The sequence below is a fragment of the Peromyscus leucopus genome, chromosome 1 (assembly GCF_004664715.2).
Source record: "Peromyscus leucopus breed LL Stock chromosome 1, UCI_PerLeu_2.1, whole genome shotgun sequence".
Taxonomy (NCBI): domain Eukaryota; kingdom Metazoa; phylum Chordata; class Mammalia; order Rodentia; family Cricetidae; genus Peromyscus; species Peromyscus leucopus.
Genome location: NC_051063.1, coordinates 44,019,150 through 44,034,545, shown reverse-complemented (window position 1 = coordinate 44,034,545; position 15,396 = coordinate 44,019,150). Strand labels below are relative to the sequence as shown.

At 45.9% G+C, this 15,396-nt stretch overlaps 1 protein-coding gene across 1 annotated transcript; it reads left to right on the top strand.

Moving 5' to 3' along the window:
• Positions 1-839: 839 nt before the first annotated feature.
• On the top strand, positions 840-3,056 carry Fgfbp3 (fibroblast growth factor binding protein 3). The gene is made up of 2 exons (XM_028882858.2): positions 840-1,123; positions 1,401-3,056. Exon 2 carries the CDS (start codon positions 1,465-1,467, stop codon positions 2,206-2,208), a length of 744 nt encoding a protein of 247 aa, XP_028738691.1. The 5' UTR covers positions 840-1,123; positions 1,401-1,464; the 3' UTR covers positions 2,209-3,056.
• The last annotated feature ends 12,340 nt before the right edge of the window (positions 3,057-15,396 follow it).

Below are 15,396 nucleotides of genomic sequence, written 5' to 3'. Positions count from 1 at the left end.
ATAAATGTAAAACTCTTTCATTTTATAAACTTTATCATAAAAAAAATTGTTAATTAGGGGCTGGAGAAATGGCTCACTGGTTAAGAGCACTGACTGCTCTTCCACAGGACCCGGGTTCAATTCCCAGCAACCACATGGCAGCTCACAACTGTCTGTAACTCCAGTTCCAGGGGATCTGACAACAATGAATATTAAAAAAATAAATAAATAAATTTTAAAAAATTGTAAATTAAAAAGACACACAACAAAATTAATCAGACCCAAAGTCTATCCCTCCTCTATAGAAGCATACAAGAACAGGTTAATACTTAAATATTACACCATTTGAGTTTGTACTACTTTCTGACTACAAAGCGAATAGTTCCGTTTAGAACATGTAAGTTTTGAAAGACATTTAGGACTAATTTGTCATACCCCCAAATAGTCAAAAACCAAAATATCCACCCCTGGATGGATACAGAAATGAGCGATATGAAAAAACCAAAATAATGGGGCCTTCAAGGTGGCTCAGTAGGTAAAGGTGCTTCCGGGCCCACAGACTGAGTTGGATCCTTGGGGCCCATGAGGTAGAGGGAGAGAAGAGAATCGGCTCCCGCAGGTTTTTCTCTTACACACACACACACACACACACACACACACACACACACACACACGCACGCACGAACGCACGCACACTACATGTAATGCAGAAAGAAAAAGGAAACTGCAAATAGTCAAATAATATCTGGTTCCGAATATTTTTGTTTTATTTTATCTTTTTTTAATCTTACAACTTAGGTTTTCCTGTTTAATTTTTATCCTTCAGGTAAATATGTAAGTTTCAAAAGAAAAGAAAGATTTGTTAACATTTGCCTTATTTTCAGTGATGGAAGCAAAATACAGCATTTATGTTCCATGTCACATGGCCGCTTCTATCATACTTCTGTGATGTGTGGGTCTTCTGTGTGTGTTAGTAGTGTGGGAAATCCAGTGTGAGAGAAGTCTGGGAGGGGCATAGAGGGGGAGGCCCCTTCTGTCCCATTGATAACAGGTTCATTCAGAGAGGACCGTTTAAAACAGACTAATCCCTTACGCAGTCATTCGCTCTGCTCTGATAGGACCCCTCCATCTCCTCTAGAATTCGGTAAGCTCAAAGTGCATGCATCCTACAATTAACCTGAAATGGTTTTGTAGACAGTTTGGTGGAGGGTGGCGGGGTGATTATTAAACATTTTCCTATCTCAATGAACGTTTCAAAAAACGATCCCTTAAACAGTAAGTTGTCCCCCTAGGACAACTCTTTAGAGGGGCTCCTCTCAGCTGAGAACATTGGTTTCCAGAAAGTCCAGTCAGGGGAGTTGGCAGGTTCCTGTGACCAGGGAGAGGGGTGCGTGGGACTGATCTGCAGCCTTCATCCGCAGATCCAAGGATGCTCCTCTCCTTGTGCTGCCTGCACTGAAGCCCCAAGGACCCCAGAAGAGTGGGATGGCCACCGCAGGCAGGAATCCTCCGAGGCCCTCGCCGCTGAGGCTGCTGCTGCTGCTGCTGGGATGCTGCCTCCTCGCGGCTGCCCGAAAGGACAAGGGGGCTGCTCGTAGGGAGGGGACCCCGGCCTCGGGCCCCACGGGCGGTTCCTCGGGTCGCTTCGTGAGCCCAGAGCAGCACGCGTGCAGCTGGCAGCTCCTGGTGCCAGCCCCGGGGACGCCGACGGGCGGCGAGCTGGCCCTGCGCTGCCAGGCCCCGGGCGGGGCTCGCCTGCACTGCGCCTACCGCGGGCATCCCGAGCGCTGTGCGACCTCCGGCGCCCGGCGCTCGCACTACTGGAGGCGGCTGCTGGGCGCGCTGCGTAGGAAGCCGCAACCCTGCCTGGACCCCGCGCCGCTGCCACCGCGCCTGTGCGCCCGCAAGAAGGCCGGCGCCGAGCTGCACCCACCCGCTCACCCCACCCTGTCGGCGCGTCCAGCCGAGCATCCCCGGCCCAGGGCGCGGAGCCGGGCTCGGCCGCGACAGCCGGTTCGCTCTCCGAGCTCGCCGCCCGAGGAGAAGCCCTCGAGGGCGAAGACCAGCGCGGGTGGGAGGAAGGCGGGCTCGGACCGGGTCCCGGAGCCTCCCGCGGTGGCCGAGCTCCAGCCCGACGGGCTGGACCAGAACGCCGAGCTCACCGAGACCTACTGCGCCGAGAAGTGGCACTCCCTCTGCAACTTCTTTGTCAATTTCTGGAATGGCTGAGGTTGCGGGCCTGGCGGGGGCACCAGGGGCAGCTGCCGCGGAACAGAGGGCACTGAAGCCGGGGCGGGAGGCTCGGGGCGTCTTAGACCGTGGGAACCGGGATGGAGAGTAGGCAGGAGTCCGGGTTTCCAAAATGGGGCCTGGGTCAGGGTAGGGAGAATCTGAGACAGCAGAGGAGTACACACGTTTTGAAGCATCTCAATTCTGATTTGAGAGCAGAAGAAGTAGTGGAAACGGATAGGTTTATATTAAGTTTGCAAAAACTGTAGACTAGAGAGAGAAGCTGAAGATAGGGACTGCCGTGACTAAAGAGGTGCGAATCTCTCCTAGGAAGTGAGATACAAAGTCTATTAACACATTATTATTAAAATGTAACTGTGAGTAAGAGCCCCAGCCAGGCTGAATTGTTCAGTCTTCTGGGCTGACAGGTTTTTCCCCACCCCTTTTTCTGGATTGTTATCAACTCTGGGTGTGACAGCATCACACTTTCTATGTGGATTGAACCTTATAGGTAAAAAATAAATCCAAGAATGGGTTATCAGGACAACTGCATTTCAGTTCCTTTAGCATTGCTACTTTGTATTGAATTTCGAATATACTGTCCTGAAAGTTCCTTAACTACCTAAAATCAGAAGTGAATTTTAGAAGTTCAGTGCTCTCCAGATCATCAAATACAAACGAAAATCCCCAAGTCTTTACATTTGATCACTCTTAAAACTCAGATAAAATGTAGACTTGTATCTCAGTTGGTGGGCCCTTATCTCTTGTGCAATTAAATTCAATTTTTTCACTTTTAATATGATGTAATGATCATCTTTAATAAAAAAACTGCTGGACTTAGAAAATGATAAAACGATGGAAATTCTGCTTTTGTCATTTATCTGTTTCTAAATACACATTTATTTAAGCCCCTCCCATCTGTGTGTGTGTGTGTGTGTGTGTGTGTGTGAGAGAGAGAGAGAGAGAGAGAGAGAGAGAGAGAGAGAGAGAGAGAGAGAGCCATTTTCTCAAGAGCATGATGCCTCAGACTTCCAAGTTTGGGGTTTATAGGTGCTCCACCATGACCAACTTGAATTAAGTTCTTTTTTATTAAAATGTTTTTAAATTCATTTTACATACCAATCACAGATTCCTCCCCCCTCATCCCTCCTTCCGCTCGCCTCCTGGCCGAATTAAGTTGTTACACACAATTTGAATTGTTGGGAAAAGAAACTGAAAAGTTTGTATGAAGCAAAGCCACTTACAAGCAGCTACTGGAGTGTGCATTGTTCTACTTGGACTTCACAGGGTGTCATCTCTCTCTCTCTCTTTCCCAATTCCCCTCTCATTCCTCACTCCTTTCTCTCCTGCCCCCATTTCCTTCTCCTCTTTCTTTCCTTTCCTCCGATTTGGGCTAGCTGTCAGCATTTTTTGTTTGTGTTTTTTAGAGACAGGGTTTCTCTGTGTAACAGCCCTGCTATCCTAGAACTTCCTCCTTAGACCAGGCTGACCTCGAACTCACAGAGATCCATCTGCCTCTACCTCCTGAGTGTTGGGATTAAAGACGTGAGCCACTGCCGCCCGGCTAGCTGTCTGTCAGTATTTTAAGGTGAAATAATTTCATATAAAACCCCAAAGTTCTGGTTTTCTTGAAACAAAAGCAGATCTGAAGACACCAGGCCTGTCTTCTCACATGGTAACAACTGGCTGAGTGTTGATTGCCTCCCTTTGGATTAGGTGTGTTTTCTAGAGTTCGTACTCATTCCAATGTATCAATCAACTTTATTAATTTGTGTGTGTGTGTGTGTGTGTGTGTGTGTGTGTGTGTAACTGGGAATTGAGCCCAGGGCCTTGTGCATATTAGGCAAGCACTTGACCATTGAGCTACATTCCAAGCTGGGCTTTTGGGGTGTGTGTGCATGTGTGTGTGTGTTTGCATGTGTGTTTGTGTGGGGGTTTGCACACATGGCAGTCAGGGGACAGTTGGCCTGCTAGAGTTAGTTCTTACCTTCCACCGTGTGGGTCCTGGGCATTGAGCTCAGAGCTGTCAGCCTTGACAGACAGCTCCTAAATCTTGTTGAGCCCCTAAGCTTGTTTTTAAATTGTAGCTTGAAACAGGGTCACGCTCGGCATCCACATGAACCCTGTAATCTTCCAGACTCAGCTCCCAAACGGCTGGGATTAAAGGCATGCCCCACCTTGTCCAGTTATCTTTTATTAACTTACATCACCAGCCTGAGCCGATGCCAATGCAAAGCCCACCCCCAGGTATAATACATTTCTTTTGACCTTCTGTTTTTACTCTCTCCCTTTAAAAACACTAGTAAGTGCAACAAATTCCCAACTTTTCCTTTTTTGATCTGCCTCTAGGGAATAGAAATTATTTTATATCCATTTTGTATATTTTTTGTACTCATACAATTGTCAAAGCATCCAGATTGAACAAAGTAGGCTTATGTGGTCACACGTTGAGTAACACACTCTTAGATAAAATTTGTCCTGGTCAAGGACAGGAAACTCAAGGTATCTGAAGACCGTTCTCCAAAAGTATGACCCAACATACGAGTTATCTAAAAAGACAAGCAAAAAAACATGCATCACCAGAAAGACGTAATGGAAATGAGTCCATGGCTAGAATCCTGCTTTCAGCTCTCTGTGAAAGAGGACTGCCAATCCCTCTGATGGTCTGACAAGTTTCTTTCTAAGAAAGAGGACAAGGCCACACTCTGTGTGTCCAAGCAAACAGGCAGCTAGCATCCCTGCTCCCTTACTCTCTGACAGGGCTCTGTCTCAAGAACAAAGTAGAGGGACAGGAGCCAGCTGCTTGCCAGTGGGCTGGAAGGATCAGATCCTTCCATCCGTCTTTTGAATGACGTTGGCTTACTCTCAGTATCTCCAGGGCTGTATGAAGGTAGGGTTGGGTTAAGTCTGGGACTTTGTTTGTTTGGTTGGTTTTGGTTTTTCGAGACAGGGTTTTTCTGTGTAGCTTTGCACCTTTCCTGGAACTCACTCTGTAGCCCAGGCTGGCCTCGAACTCACAGAGATCTGCCTGCCTCTGCCTCCCGAGTACTGGTATTAAAGGAGTGCGCCACCACCGCCTGGCTAAGTCTGGGACTTTAAAGCACACTCATCACCTTATAGAATTATACGTGTAGTCTCCACAGAGATAAAAACATGAATGTCAACAGGTATACCATATGTGGACTATGTGATGTAACCCAAAAAAGATGGTGGGCTTCAAAGAGCTGGAGAAAGCCATCTGAAAAGTCCAGAGAAAGAGAAACCTGTGTCTCGGACATCCAGAAAGGTTTGGAAGAGCACACTAGAAAGTCAAGGCTGCGGTTGGGAGAGGACTGAACCAAAATCTCCATAATAATGAGGGGGATGGTTCTGGGAAACACGAATGTTTCCCTGTAGGGGCACCATCCGGAGTGGAGGGAGAGTTGCCAGGTTGTACTAGTGTCTACCGTCAGTGCTGAGATCAGAAGGTATTAAAGAGGAAGGCACTGGTAGCTTTGTCTGCGGGAGAAAGAGAAGTTATCATAGACAGAAAACCATCTGATTCTTGTTCTGTTTTCAAAATTATTTGGCACTCAGGAGGCAGAGGCAGACAGAGTTCTATGAGTTCAAGGCCAGTGTGGTTTATATAGTTAGTTCCAGGCCAGTCTACATGGTAGATTCCCCCATGGTCTTGGGGGAAAATTAACTTCCTCAAGTTGTTCTCTGACTTCCACATGTAAGCACAAGAACACACACAAACATGTACACACAAAAAATAAATAATTAAAATAAAATTTATGGGGAAATATATAAAATCACAATTATATCTGAGGACTCCAATATTTCTCTCTTGGGGCTGGAGAGATGGCTAAGTGGTTAAGAGTGAGCACCAGCTGCTATCCCAGAGGACTCAGGTTCAATTCCCAGCATCCACATGGCAGCTCACAACTGTCTGTAACTTCACACAGACATACATGAAGGAAAAACACCAGTGCACATAAAATAAAATAAAATCATTTTAAAAAGAAAGAAGAAGACAAGCCAGGCATGGTGATATAAGCCTGTAAATCCTAGCATTTGGAGGTGAGGCAAGAGAATTGTAAGCCAGCCTGTGCTGGCACCCCACCCCACTCCCCCCAAAAAAGAACAGGAAAAAGTCAGTAAAGATATAAAAGTCTTGAGCAACACTACTATAAAACAGGTTTGATTGCTACATTCGGAGAGCTGTCTAATAAAAACGGACCACAGATTCTTTTCCGATCAACCTAGTAGAGTCAGTCACCAATACAAATCATATTCAGAACAAGACAAGCTGCAGCCCATTTTAAACAGCTTAATTAATGCAAAAATCTCTGATGAGAAAAGAATTAAGCTAGGTGTCAACTACAGTAAAGAGATTTCCAAATATTTAAAAAGTAAACACATACTTCGAAAATAGTCTGTGGATCCTAAAGGAAATAATAAATATTTTGAACTATATGCAATTGAACCTGAAACATAGCAGAATGTGTGGTTGTAGCTTGAGAAGTATGTGGACATAGTATTAAGTGCATCTATTAGCAAAGATAATGGCAGAGGTAAAAGAGAAACCAGATACTGTCAGGCTTTCTGATACCCGATGTAGTCTGCAGTCTCAGGACTGGAAAGCAACCCATGGAGTAGTTGGGCAAAAGAAAACCTTTAGTCCCAGCACTCGGGAGGCAGAGGCGGGCAGATCTCTATGAGTTCAAGGCCACCTGGTCTATGTAGTGAGTTCCAGGACAGCCAGAGCTACATAGTGAGATCCTGTCTCAAAAAAAAAAAAAAAAAAAAAAAAAAAAAAAAAACAAATCCACAAAGTCTTTGCAAACCAGCTCCCTCAATGAAGTTCATGTGGCCTAGCTCACTCCTTCACTGGAAGTCCTGACAGCGGAGCCTTCCCAAGAAGTTCAGAGACTCTGGCAACTGAAGAGACCACAGCTAGATGTGTGATTTTTCACCAGCAGCTCACTGGGGCTTCAGGGACTCACGGTCTGGGAATCTCAGAGACAAATACAACCTTGTATATCACGGTGCTTTGAAAATTACAGAAGAGCACCAATACTATCAATACATTCTATGTAAGCGAATTCGGTTGCTGTGGATACATTTAAAGACATGTAACTTCTGTCTGTAAATTCCTTAACTTGGCAACTTAGCTTCTTTTGGTTCAAGCTAATACTCATCAGTACATCATATTTCTCCAAATTAAACTGACATTTTAAGTAAAGAAGAAGAAGAAGAAGAAGAAGAAGAAGAAGAAGAAGAAGAAGAAGAAGAAGAAGAAGAAGAAGAAGAAGAAGAAGGAAAAAAGAAAATAACCTCTGGGCTTTGGTAGGGCCTGTTTTGTTTTGAATAAGGTTTGTTTCAGTGATAGAGAACCTATTCTGTTTGTATGAGGTGGGTGGGAGAGGAAACAGGAAGATGTGGTGATGAGGGGGAGGGAGAGGAAAATATACCTCCGATTTCTCCATTGTTCATTGTGATAAAGTGCCAGTTATTCACCCAGATCTGATCTCCCCTTTTTCCTGGATGAGTGCCCTCAAGTGAGGGACTTTTATAGTCTTCCTTACACACTGGTGTGATCAAGTGACTCACCTTTTGCCAGTGATTTGTGCAAACTTCAACTTCACTATGCTTCAAGAAGACGCTGCTTGCCTTGGCCTTTCTATGTCTTCAGTTTTTTAGTCAAGGATGCTCTAGAAACTGAGCCTTAACCCTGCAGAGATGTACAGTACCCTAAGGATGGTAGAGTAAAAGGTTGAGGAAAGGAGGAAGAAAATTTGAGAAGGAATAGCCTCAGAATTACAGCCCTGAGAAAACCTCAGCCATGCCTTGTTGAGTCATAGCACAGACATTGCTCATCCTCGCTTCTTGGCAGGTACAGCTGCTTGTAGTGGGCCAAGCCAAGGATGGTCTGAGGGGAACTATGGTGTCTTCTGAGGATGCTGTTGGTGAGATGTAGCTGGTTAACATGGCACCCAATTACCCAGTCACCACAAGCACAATTAAGGGAGCTAGTTCCCATAGCTGCCATACAAGGACATTTTAAAAAAGACCGCTTTGAGCCGGGCGGTGGTGGTGCACGCCTTTAATCCCAGCACTCGGGAGGCAGAGCCAGGCGGATCTCTGTGAGTTCGAGGCCAGCCTGGGCTACCAAGTGAGTCCAGGAAAGACGCAAAGCTACACAGAGAAACCCTGTCTCGAAAAAACCAAAAAAAAAAAAAAAAAAAAAAAAAAAAAAAAAAAAAAAAAAAAAGACTGCTTTGGAATTGCTGAGACAAGATTTTTGGTGTTTTCCCCTCCAGCCATAAAATATTATAGGAAAAATCTAAGTAGCAGTGTACGCAATAGAAGGCAACAGACATGGGTTCAGATTAGGGTCTTGCAGCTGGCCACCTTGGGCAATTCAATTCCCCTCTCTGGGCCTCAGTTTTCCCATTTGTAAAGTAGGGATGGTCATACAGTACTTTCACCACGGGACTGTGGAGAGACTTCAAAGGGATGCTCAGTGAGCACAGTGCCCGACTGGACTCGCTGCAAGTGTGTAGTCAGCACATTGTTAAGGCCTATTTTCTTTTGTATACCAATGCTCATATCGAAAAGGGGGCTCTCCATCTGAAAAGGTAATTATGCAAGATAATCAGAAGCAGCTCTCCATCTCGGTTCAGAACAGCAATAAATAGATAGATGATAGATAGATGATAGGTAGGTAGGTAGGTAGATAGATAGATAGATAGATAAATAGACATCTAAAAAATATTTAAATCAATAAGTGAGGGTTGAGGTGTACACAAATATACACTCAGTAGTGGAGTGTATATTTGACATGTGCAAAGACTGGACTTCACTCTCTGGCACCAGAAACTAAAAAGAAAAGGGGGTGGGGGGAGAGGGGTGGGAAGAAGAGGAGAGAGGGGTGGGAGGAAGAGGGGGGAGGGGTGGTTGTGGAGTGAATGCCATGGTGACAGAGGGTGGGCCTGCACTCACATCCCTAATGCAGAGGCACAGGGGTGGGGCCGGGCTTGGGAAGTCTTCAACATGGAGGACTTGAAAGGAAAGGAGAGTGGCCTGAGAGCCAGGGGACCACAGCTGACCTCCCAGCTCCACAGCTTTCTTGTGACTTCAAAGAACGGTTTCTTTAGTTCTTGACCAGTGCTTACAGCTGCGAGGCTTTGATGAACTTACTCTGAATTCTGTCCCCCCTGTGACCTCTGGCTCATCACATTCAAAATTCTCTCCTTTTCAAAATATAAAAGCAGCTATAAAAGCACCCCAAACTCCTCCTCTCCTTTTTTTTTTTTTTTTTAAAGAAGAAGCCCACTTCCATCATATTCAAACCATCGGTACTTAGGGTGCAACTCAGTGGCAAGGCAAACGCTTTGCATGCACGATGCTCTGGGTTTCATCCCCAGCGCTGAAAAGGGGAAAGAACGGAAGAAAGAGAGAAAGAGAGAAAGGAAAGAAAGAAAGACATAAATAAATAAAGTGGTCGTCATATAGAGACAGCGAGAAATTAAGAAACACAATAGAAATGGCTGTTAATGGCAGGCAACACATGGTATAATGAGAGAGAGCTCAACAGGAAATACAGGAAAGCCATGTCAAAAACACAGAACCACTTTGGGGATAGAAAACAAAGACTCAAATGAAAACATATGGATTACCATTATTACATAAGATACATTAACATTTTAAAAAATGTCTCCCTCAATTAATGTATACATTGAAATATGATTATAACTAAACACCAGTAAATTTCCGGATCTGATTAGTTAGGCAAGCTGATTCTTAGATTTCCAGCAGGAAAGCAAAATGAAATATGTGAGCAGGAAAGACGAAAGGCTCTGTGTTTCGGGGAGGAGAGAAAGATGCTTTCACCAAGGGGTGCAGCTTGAAGTGGCTAAATGCAGTCTCACAGAAGGAATGCCGCCGCCTACACAGCCTCAAACAATTCGAGGATGTGGTGGGGGTGTTGTTTCTAGGTAACCACAGGGACTCGTTTAAACGGACCAGAAGCTCCAGCTCCGGCCAGTGCTTCAGTTGACAGTAGCTGCCTTTGAGCTGGGTGGTCATGTGATGGTGGTGGGGCTGAAGACCCCAAAGCTTTGATCCATATGTTCTTTTGTTCCCAGGCATAATGAGTACAATGAGGATGATTCTTCTCTTAAGTCAAAACAAGGATAGGGCCCTTGCTTATCGATTGGAAGATGTGGGAGGGAGGTGAAGGAAAAACTGTTCGTGTGAGATCCCAGAAGGGTGAGATGTCAAAATTAGTGCTTGGCCATGTGCCCTGGAAGTGTTCCTAGGCAATGTCACAGGGTGAAATAGCAAACAGAATGAAGAGGTACCTATTTCCTCTCCTCTCTTCTAATTTAATCTCTTCCTATGACCACTCAAAGCTCTGAATGCTCTCAATTAAAAACATGGGCAAGAGTGGAAACAAAACAAGATGGGGGACTGGAGCATCCTGAAAAATGGCCAGCAGCCATAGTATCTGGAGGGAAGAGGATGCTTAGGATCGTTTTCTCTTTAATCCTCTAGCTCAGTGGTCCTCAACCTTCTAACTGTGACCCTTGAATGCAGTTCCTCATGTTGTGGTGACCCCAACCATAAAATTATTTTGCTACTTCAGAACTGTAATTTTGCTACTGTTATGAATCTTAATGTAAATATCTGATATGCAGGACATCTGATATGCGACCCCCAATGGGGTCGAGACCACAGGTTGAGAACCACTGCTCTGGTTCATGTAACCATGGTCAGTACGTGGATATGCAACCAACCTCTTAGATGAGTCTTTTTGTTTTGTTTTGTTTGTTTTTCAAGACAGGATTTCTCTGTATAACAGTCCTGGGGCTGTTCTGGAACTTGCTTTGTAGAACCAGGCTGGCCTTGAACTCACAGAGAGATCAACCTACCTCTGCCTCCCAAGTGCTGGGATTAAAGGCTTGTTTTAGTCCTTAATGCTCCTGGAAAGCCCTGCGAAGATCCACAACATATAGGTATTGAGACAAGATGGCTGAGAAGGTAAAAGTGGCCACATACATACATGCAGGCAAAACATACATAAAGTGAAACGCATAATTCTTTTTTGAGACAGGGTTTCTCCGTGTAGTTTTGGTGCCTGTCCTAGATCTCGGTCTGTAGACCAGGCTGACCTCAACTCACAGAGATCTGCCTGGCTCTGCCTCCCAAGGGCTGGGACTAAAGGCGCACGCCGCCGCTGCCGCCGCTGCCGCCACCACCACCACCCAGCAAAATAAATCTCTCTTAAAACGTATTTTTATTTTTTTAATTGATGCTCAGTAACTGAACATGTTTATGGGGTACATTTCGTACATGTATGTAATGTATAGTGGTGAAATTGTTATTGGAGTATATACTTCCTCAGAACTTCTTTGTGTTGGGAATATTCATAATCCTCTTCATGAGCTGTGTTTAAATATATAATGTTGTTATCAACAGTAGTTAGCCTACTGTGGTGGGAAATTTTGGAAGTTAGTCTTTTTACCCAGCTGCACTTTTACTTCCGTTACCACGGGCCTTGCCTCCTGCCCATCCCCCACACCCTTCTCAGGCTTTCCTACTGACTACTCTCGACTTAAAAAAAAAAAGAAAAGAAGACAGTGTTTCACTGGGTAGCTCTGGCTGGCCCGGAACTCACTATATGGACCAGGCTCTACTTTTTACCTCGATTGCATCAACTTTTAGCTTTTGCATGTGAATGAACACAGGTAGTGTTTCCCTCTGTCTGTCTTCCTTCACTTCCACACTACCCTCTGCTTCTGTCCATTTGTCTATTCCTTTATTTTTTAATTGTTGAATAAAGTTACAGTGTGTTTATCTTATATTTTCTTTATGAGCACCTAGGTTGTCGATTATGTATCTTGGCTAACAAATATAGTTGCAGTTTTGTGAGGAATGGGCTTTCTCCAGAGCAAGCTCAGGCAGAGGTCTTTCCACGTGGCCTTCCCGGGCGCGCGTGGGGTCGGGGTGCCTCTCCTCTTAGGAGCTTAGCATACCCTCCTGGGATTCAGGGATGCCCAACCTTGTTCCCTGTTTCTACTTTGTACTGCATTCTCTGCAGGAGTAAGTTAACCATTGTTGAGGCTTAGATAGACTGGAAACCACCCGGATTTAACGTAAAGAGGACTGTGTCCTCCCCACATTCCTGGGAAGGAAATCCTCAAGGGTCCCTGCTGTGTTCTACAACTTGCATAAAACGGACTCTCTCGGAATCCGTGCTCCTGCCCAACTGCCCCGCGTACTTGTCTGAAAACCTTTATTAGTAGAAAATTCACAGAGACAATCATCTCTTTGCTTTCCAGGTTACAGATCCTTTTCTCGCACATCATATATACATATGTGATATATGATATATATGACAAAGTGTCACGCAGCCCAGGATGGCATCAAACTCATTGTGGAGCTGGGGTCGGCTTTTAACTCCTATTTCTCCTACCTCCATCCACCTCTCGGGGGCTGCGATTACAGGCGTGTGCCACCATGCCTGGTTTGAGATGGATTTCATGAGTGAGGGGAATCGGGCTCAGAGTCATTCAATAATTTCTCCAGACAGAGGAGCGCTGGCACTTCACCAAAGTCCTCTTAATGCTGCAGGGCTAACCCCTCAGGAGGCCATAGACTGACCACCCTTTAGCATACATCGGGGCAATTTGTTTTTCATTTACTTAGCGACTTTACTCTGTCTTTCAAAGGCTTCTGGATGGGAACCGTTCCCAGGGATCTTGCTAGCATCACAATCCTCCTGCCTCCGCCTCTCTGGTGTTGGGATCTCAAGCGTGGGCCACCAAACAGCAGTTTTAGGCGCCTGGTTGGGCCATATTTTCCAGTGAGAGAAGCTCAGCTCCACGGCTTCCTGAAAGGGTTTCCTAAATTCTTTGAATCGAGGTGAGAATTCGTGGTTCCAGAAATGGAATTAAGGTCATCAAAAACTGAGGTTCTGGAAACAGATATACCAAACAGAGCCCTAAGCACGAGCCAGGGAAGGTGAACGTGCCAATTTCCCCCATCCACTCCCCCCCGTGCGCGCCAGGTGGTCTGGGGAGCTTTAACCCTCCATCCCCACCCCTCCCCGGCGCGCACTGGGTTAACCGGGCGAGGGGCCTCTGCCCGCCCACATTCCGTCGCTCAAAGGGGCGGGTGGTCTGATGCCGGTGGGGTGATTTCGCCTCTCCCCGTCCTACCCTCCCACTGGCCGAGCCCGCGCCCCTCCCTGGCCGCCCGGGCGCCGCGCGGTCACGTTACCTTCGCCGCCATTCAGGCGACCCTGTGGGCTTACAAAGCCCAGACATTAAGAAGTCTGGGGGCGTCGCTGCAATTAGAAACGTGTGGGGCCAGGATCGGGGACAGTTACCCAGGCACTTTAGGCCGGGTCGCCCCGTCTTGCATTCTGACCGCTTCTATAGTGTAACTCGCTGGTGTTTGCGAATGTTTCTTTGTCTGCATTTTGGAAATAAAGCGTGGCACAGCTGCAAAAGATTGTCGCACGTCCTTTCCTCAAGTCCTTGTTAATGGGCGTGGGGGGATTCGCCGCTGTTTCATTTTACAAAGCATGTTTTGCAAAATATGTTTATGAGAAAAATCAGGTTTTAAGCTGTGGCAACCTAAATGAAAATAACAATCCAGAACCAAGGCCGAATCACTGAGGCTGCTCTGTGACAAACCCACTCTGGGATCTTTTATTGATAAGCCCGAGCTGGCAACATTCCCCAAGATATTTTCTAAAACAAAATAATGTAAACGCTTCCCCTTTTGTGTCCTCCTTAGTGCTGTGGCGTTGACCCATCACGAGGCCATAGACTGACCACCCTCTGGCATCCGATCACAACAGAGAAAGTGCGATTAAGTCCATTTATTTAGCTAGAGAAAATAAATTAGCATGCACGCAGGAACAGGATGAAACGTCTGAACACAAGATAAATCCGTCACTTCGATTAGCAGCACTTAGGGAGTCTGTGATGACTTACGGGTGACTAGGGTCATGTTCGTGCCCTCAGTACCCCGAGGAAAAGTGCATAATAAAAGGACCAATATTACCTACGGAAGCATGAATTCCAGGTGCTGTAGGTGCCCCAGGCAGAGGAGCCTAAAAGAGTCAACGTCTTGGGTGTGTGGAACCAGTGGAAGAAAATCACATCCCTGCGAAGTTCCTTACAAAAGCATGTAAATTGGGGCTGGAGAGATAGCTCAATGGTTAAGCTCCAAGTCAGTCAGAGCTACGGCATGAACCTTGTCTCAAAAAAAAGGGAGCGGGGTGTGGGCTGTAACTAAGGCAAAGAAAAAGAACCTGGGAAGACACCTGAGAAGGTAAAGTGTTTCCTATACAAGCACCAGGACTTAGTTCGGACCACCAGAACCCATAAAAAGGGCATAAAAGCTCTGAAAACTGGCCGAGGCAGCGTGTGTTTGCAACTTCAGTGCTGCCTGGTGGAGACAGGTGGTTCCTGAAGTTTCCTGGCCAGCTAATCTAGCCGATCTGTGGGCTCCAGATTCAGTGAAGAGAATTTGTCTAAAAAAAAAAAAAAAAAAAAAGGTGGAGAGACGGAGAGACATAGAGGAAGACACTTCTGGCTTCCACACACATGCATGCATACATACTCATACACATACACACACACACACACACACACACACACACACACACACACACACACACTGATACAGAAGACTTGCAAGTGCTTACTAGGACAGGTACCAGTACTCCAGGAGGACTTAGCCAGTGATCACAGAGCAGGTGTGAGGCTCCAATTTCTGACCTTTCTGAAACATTTTTCTTCCTCCTGTGTCGTGGTCCAGAGATAGCAAAGCATATAATTAGCTGACCCCCAAATCGCATCTTAGGAACAGATGTGACCTCAAGAAGTTCTTTCAACCCTTGGCCTGTGATTGGATGAGAATCTCAGTGTTTAGCTAAGATGCTTTCTGCCAGGATGAGAGAAAAATTGAGAAGTGGCAATCGCTGAGTCACGGTGGAATAGGTTTAGAAAATTCCCTTCAGAGCTGGGGGTGTAGCTTGATGGTAGAGTACTTGCTTGGCATGTACTGTGTTCTAACATCCCCCAAGCTTGATTCTCCTTTGACTGAGTTAACATTATGCTAATGTGGAGTAGGTATTGTAATGATGTTCCAGACTTCTGTCACCTTTCTATGCTATTACTACACGGG